The sequence below is a fragment of the Myotis brandtii genome, unplaced genomic scaffold (assembly GCF_000412655.1).
Source record: "Myotis brandtii unplaced genomic scaffold, ASM41265v1 scaffold48, whole genome shotgun sequence".
Lineage (NCBI taxonomy): Eukaryota > Metazoa > Chordata > Mammalia > Chiroptera > Vespertilionidae > Myotis > Myotis brandtii.
The window spans coordinates 6,855,752-6,862,038 of NW_005368341.1; the positions used below are offsets into that span (position 1 = coordinate 6,855,752).

Below are 6,287 nucleotides of genomic sequence, written 5' to 3' on the forward strand. Positions count from 1 at the left end.
CCCTCTCTCACCAAACAGCCTGAGTCAGGCCTCCCCGGCTCCTCCTTGGCCTGCAGCCCGGGGTGGACATCTCCTTGGATCGCGGGAGGCACCAACGCTGTCATCGTCCGCAGAACCACAAGGCCTGCTTTCTCATAAGCAAGTCTTACTCCTGCGAAGGAGTGTCACACGCATCTTCCTCACGTGCGGAGGAGGCCACGTCCCCCAGAGCCCTGCTCAGGCTGCAGGCCGCTCCCTGACGGCGTCGGTGTCGGGGGTGCAGGTGTCGGCCTCCCTGGCGCTCAGCACCAAGTCCATTGGCCGTGACTCTGACCAGTATGAGGCTGGGCAGATGGACTCGACTCGGAGCCCCGCTCCTGGGTAGCGGGGTTCCCAGGACACCCCCACGCCCAACTGCCACTCTCCTAACTGCCGTCGGAACTCTGCTCTGTCCTGGGGTGAGCGCTGGCCGGGGAGCCCGAAAGCGTTTGGAGGGCCAGGTGAGAGCTTCCTTTTGTGACTTGGGCACCAGCCCCTATAGTTTCGAGAGGAAAACTCGGCTGCCTTTGGTTTTTGTTTGTTTGGTGTTGGCTTCAGAGCTTTGAAGCCTGTGCTGCCTCTCGCCCTTCTGATTTGCAGGATGTCCGGGGAAGAAATGCACTTCGCTATCTGAGCATCGTTGGGTGTGAAGACGCTCTGCAGAGGAGCTCCAGACTTGGTAAAAAAAAAAGAGAGAGAGAGAGAGAGAGAGAGAAATATTTTTCTCTTCAAAATGCAAATATTTCTTTTTTATATAAATAATAAATGCACATTATAAAAATGTATACAATCCAGAGGCATTCCCCACCTCTGCTGTGTGACTAGAGACAACCACATTAATAGTTGGTAGTATATCTTTTCAGTCTCTGGAAATGTGTGCATCTTACTAAATATTATTCTATAATCTGGCTGCTTAAATTCAAAAGTATACAAAAGTGAACTTTCCAGCCCATATATATACCTGCATTTTCCTGGCTGAAATTAACTTCACCATTCCCTAATATTGGGTAGTTAGCCTGTTTTACATTTCTTTCCGTTACAAACAGTGAATGATGTAATGAACTCCCTTTTACATGTATGGCTGCCTATTTGTGTGGGTATATTTATGGGATAAATTCCTACAAATGTACCTAATGGGTCTAAAGTAAGGCACATTTTGAGTTTTGGTAGATGCATCTAAATTACTCACCAAAAAGGCTTACACACCTGCCAATTCCACATTGCCAAGGCCCACCATAGTTGTAGGGGTTATGGAAATGGCTTAACTTCTTTTAAAATCAGGAGAAAATATAATACCAATGACTTTATAATACACAATAGATCCAGACTGGATTGCATATTTTATATACCAGTGCAGCTATAAAGTATACTTTTTCATTTTTTTAAAATATATTTTATTGATTTTTTACAGAGAGGAAGGGAGAGGGATAGAGAGTTAGAAACATCGATGAGAGAGAAACATCTATCAGCTGCCTCCTGCACACCCCCTACTGGGCATGTGCCCGCAACCAAGGCACATGCCCTTGACCAGAACCGAACCCGGGACCCTTGAGTCCGCAGGCCGACGCTCCATCCACTGAGCCAAACCGGCCAGGGCTTTCATTTTTTTTTTTTAATGGAGAGGGAACCCATGAAGGCCAATGTGCACAGGGCCTGCAAGTCACAGTGTGGCCCTGGGTTACCCATTTCTCCACACCCCTGCAACTCTGAGAATTATTTTTTTAGTTTTTGCTAGTCTTTTATGCAAATAAAAAAAACATGCCGTTTCACAATTGTTTCTACCTGCACTTCTTTGGTTATTTGTGAGGTAAGTATGTATGGTCACCTAAGTTTGCTGATCATTGAAATGTCCTTTATGAATTGCCTATTTATGTTCTTATCTCATCTTTCTATTCAATTGCTCATCTTTTCGTTGTTAAAAATTTTGCATTCTAGATTTACTGGTATCTTTTTGTCATGATTTTGGAAGGTTTTCTATACCCCAAATCTGTCAGGCATTTCTTTATGGTATCACCAGAGGCCTGGTGCATGAAATTCGTGCATTAGTGGTGGTGGTGGGGGCGTCCCTAAGCCCCGCTTGCACTCTCTCGCAGTCTGGGAGCCCTTGGAGGCTGCGCTCATCTGCCATGAGCCTGGCTTCTGGCTGAGCGGCGCTCCCCCATGGGAGCGCACTGACCACCAGTGGACAGCTCCTGCATTGAGCACTTGCCCCCTCCTGGTCAGTGCACATCATAGCAACTGGTCGATCAGTTGACTGTCTGCCCCCTGCTGGCAGTGCACGTCATAGCAAGCGGTTGGGCAGCTTTAGCATATCATTAGCATATTGCCCTTTGATTAGTTGAACTGACAATCATCTGACTGGGCACTTAGCGTATTAGGCTTTTATTATATAGGATTCTTACAAGGGCTTACACAAATATTCATTGATATTTTCTTATAGAATATCTATGGCTATTATTATTTATGATAGTATCTTTAATTCATCTGGAATGCTTTTTGTAAAAGATGTGAAATAGTTACTAATCTTTGTTTTCCAGCATCTTGGGACAATAACTTAAAATATCACTTTTATCAAATATTAAATTCTCATTATACATGACTCTATTTTTTGAATCTCTTTCATCCCATTGATCCATTCATCCATTGTTATGCAAACTCCACACTTTTTTTTTTAATCTTCACCTGAGGATATTTTTCCGTTGATTTTTAGAGAGAGTAGAAGAGAGAGGGAAAGACAGAGAAAGACATCGATGTGAGAGAAACACATTGATTAGCTGCCTCCTGCACATGCCCTGACCAGGGCCCAGGCTGGTGAGGAGCCTGCAACCCAGGTACATGCCCTTGACAGGAATCAAATCCGGGACCCTTCGGTTTGCAGGCCAATGCTCTATGCACTGAGCCAAACCAGCTAGGGCCACACTTTTAATTGCATAACTTTAGGATATTTTGATTTCTGGTAAGGCAAATCACTTCTCCTCTTTCAATTTTTCTTTTGATTATTCTCATACATTTACTCTTTTTGATGAACTTTACATTTTTAAATTACATTTTCAAGTACTGAAAAAAATCCCAATAAGTTTTGTAAAACTTTACAGATTGATTTGAGAAGGGACATCTTTACAAAACGTCTGCCTCTCCAAGAGCATGGTTGTTCAGACCTATTTACACACATTCCCTGTTTTGTCTAAGCCCTGGCCATCTCAGCCGTCTCCTTTTCAGACTCCTCCTTGGCTCTCTTTGGGGCCAAGAGGCCAGCAGCAGGGGCTTGTCTAAGTCTTCTTGTCCCCAGGAGGCTCATGGGGACCTTCTCTTTTGCCATTTTTGCCCTGTTTAGTACTGGTTTTCTAAGAACTGTGTTCCGCTGCAAACCACCGTGGCAAAGCCCACCATGATCTCCTCTGGTCTCTCTTTTTAAAAAAATACATTTTTATTGATTTCAGAGAGAAAGGGAGAGGGAAAGAGATAGAAACATCAATGATGAGAGAGAATCATTGATTGGCTGCCTCCTGCACGCCCCCTACTGGGGATCAAGCCCACAACCCCTGCATGTGCCTTTGACCAGAATCGAAGCTGGGACCCTTTAGTCCGCAGGCCAATGCTCTATCCACTGAGCCAAACCAGCTAGGGTGATTTCTGGTCTCTCTGCTTCCACTTTTGCCTCCTTTGGCTCATTCTCCACGCTGGGCCCAGTGTAATCTCTCTTGTCAACTCCCTGTGATCCCCTCTTGGGAACCCCATAGTGATTCCCTGTTCTATTAGTTACTTATTGCTGCTGTAACAAATTACTACAAACGTAATGCCTTAAAACAATGCTTACTTCTTGTCTGGGAGTCAGAAGTCCAAAATCAGTCTCGCTGGTGTAGAATCAAGGTGTCAGTAGGGCTGCATTCCTTTCCGGGGGCTCTGGGAGAGGATACGTTTCCCTCCGTTTCCAACTTCTAGAGGCCGCCTGCATTTCTTGACTCATGGCCCCTTCCTTCATCTTCAAAGACAGCAACTGCATCGCTCTGACCCCTGCTTCTGTTGTCATACCTCCTTCTCTGGCTCTGGTCCCCCTGCCTCCCCCTGGTAAGTATGATCATAAGAATCACCCCTGTGATTCTACTGGGATCACCCAGATAATCCAGGATCCTATCCCACCTCAACGCTCTTAACTTAACCGCATCTGCAACTTTCCTTTTGCCACGTGAGGTACCATATTCATAGGTTCCAGGGATTAGGACGTGGACATTACTCCGCCTACCACAGCCATGGCCTTGCCAGCCCATCAGTGACCTGCCCCACTGGTCCTCTGCTCAAGCCCATTCTACTCTCCCCTTTGAACTCCCTGCTCCAGCCACATGAACTTTTAATTTCTGAAACCTGCCCTTTCTGCTCCTCCAGTCCTGGCCCAGGCTGACTCTGCTGCCTGGCAAACCTTTCCCCGCCTCTTCACCTGACTAACTCCCACTCATCTGCAGCCTTGGCTTTTTCTGGAAGCTTCCGACAACCTCTTCTACTCCTTGCATGTTCTTCCAGACTTTGTTAGAGGCTGCAGTGCCATCCTCCATGGTTCCTGGCCCCAAAATACTATTGTTTGTTTGGTTCTCTTCTCTTCCACATGTAAGCTCTCAGAGGGCAGAGGTGAGTGATAAGGGCAGCTCCGCACTTGGCACAGAAGAGGGAACTTAAACTCCTTGCCGAATGAATGTAATTTCACAATAGAATGCAAGTAGTCTTACTCCATAGGTGTCATCTTAAAAGCGTTCATCATTCAGTCAATGAGTGCTGACTTTGTAAGTACTGAGCCATGGGGGCTAAAATAAGGGAAAAACATTTGAACGTTACGGTTGCAGTGGTATGACCATAAGGACCCGAATAACCATCTTCCCCTTCAGGGAAATGGACTTGGAGGTCAGCGAGCCAGTAGACTTCAGTACCGGAGATCACCAGCATCTGGTCCGGAAAGCAGGAGACGATAGCGCCCAGCCCGAATCTAAAGAGACCAAGGCAACGCCACCTTCACCTGGGCCCAAGCAAACACATGGGAAACCAAAGCCAAAGACCGACCAGCGAGCGGATTTTTACGTGGTGGAAATTTCAGATGAGACCACCCCTGAAGAGAGCAATGCTGAAGCCAGCCCATTCTCAGAAGCATCTATCCGCAGAGGTGAGAACAAAGACATTTCCTCTCTGGGAGAGAAAAGCAAATGTTCTCTTAAAATGTTTCCACAGAAAGATTGAATTTTGCTTTTAGTTTTTCCCAGCCAGGCTTTTCCATGAAACATGGGGTAGGGCTGCTGTGGATAGACCACCCCAAAGTTGTCCAGAGCATTCAGAAAATCCTAGCAAACGTATTATAGTGAGAAGCGTGTGGTTTTCTTAGGAATTATGAATTAGTCATTGATGGTTGAATGTCCTTACCTGTATACAATGTGAATACCATAGTATTGGCTTCAGTTTTAAAGAATATGAATTCAATGCCTTACACATTAATTCTGTACAGGAAGTACATTTAGCTGTGAGTAAAGAAACTTAAAAATGGTGGCTTAGTAAATAAATGAGAAGTATTTTTCTTTCATGAAATATGAAGTTCAAGGGTAAAAAATTCAAGGCAAATGCCGCAGGTCCCCGTGACCCCTTTGCCACCGTTAGGCCTTGTCAGGGCCTGGACAAGTTGAGCTTGAATGCCATTGCTGGCCCTCGCCCTCCTTGTGGCTGGAGAGATGCCTTTTGGGGCTCTATCTAGCCTTCCAGGTACGGAAAGAGGGAAAAAAAAAAAAGAAGAAGAAGAAAAAGAAAGAAAGAGACCACAGCTGGTCTGCCGCCCTAACAACACCAGGGCTGCCATGGATGGATAGATGCCCCAAGTGTCCTCCAAATCTGACCTCTGTTCAGAGGCTTTCCCAGAAACCACACCCAAGAGTTTCCAATTCACGTCATTGACTCCACCTGGCCCACGTGACCACCTCCCTCTGCAGTTTTTCAGTTGGGTCCATTGCCACCTGTATTGCCACCAGTAACAAGATCTGGGTTAGATAGTGAGGTAATGGGGGAGAATAGATGTCCCTGGGCAACCAGCCACCACTGCCATGGGTGCCAATCCTTTCTCCCTGGGGTTGCGCAAGGGGAAGGTCACTGCATTTAGCCCATTCGGCCCTGTAACTGAAGTGGCTGTGGATCTGTTTTTGTTCATCAGTTTATCCTATCTAATAATAGAGGAACATGGTAATTAGCCGTACCTCCGCTATCCTTCCCATTGGCTAATCAGGGCGATATGCAAATTAACT

General features: G+C 46.0%; 2 protein-coding genes across 3 annotated transcripts in view; one reads left to right on the forward strand and one right to left on the reverse strand.

Moving 5' to 3' along the window:
• GATAD1 (GATA zinc finger domain containing 1) overlaps window positions 1-104 on the reverse strand; it is a 17,490-nt gene extending 17,386 nt beyond the window's left edge. Inside the window, exon 1 of the mRNA XM_005876159.2 lies at window positions 12-104. Within this exon, the coding sequence (XP_005876221.1) occupies window positions 12-104 (93 nt within the window). The remainder of the gene's footprint in view (window positions 1-11) is intronic.
• The window catches only part of LOC102259839 (protein lifeguard 1), an 18,083-nt gene continuing 11,832 nt past the window's right edge, over window positions 37-6,287 (forward strand). The window contains exons 1-2 of one of the 2 annotated variants that reach the window (XM_005876094.2): window positions 37-697; window positions 4,896-5,167. In XM_005876094.2, coding sequence (XP_005876156.1) covers window positions 4,900-5,167 — 268 coding nt within the window. In that variant the 5' untranslated portion in view covers window positions 37-697; window positions 4,896-4,899. Of the gene's footprint in view, window positions 698-3,890; window positions 5,168-6,287 lie in introns of those variants that run through there. The other variant, XM_014547668.1, reaches the window with a different exon arrangement.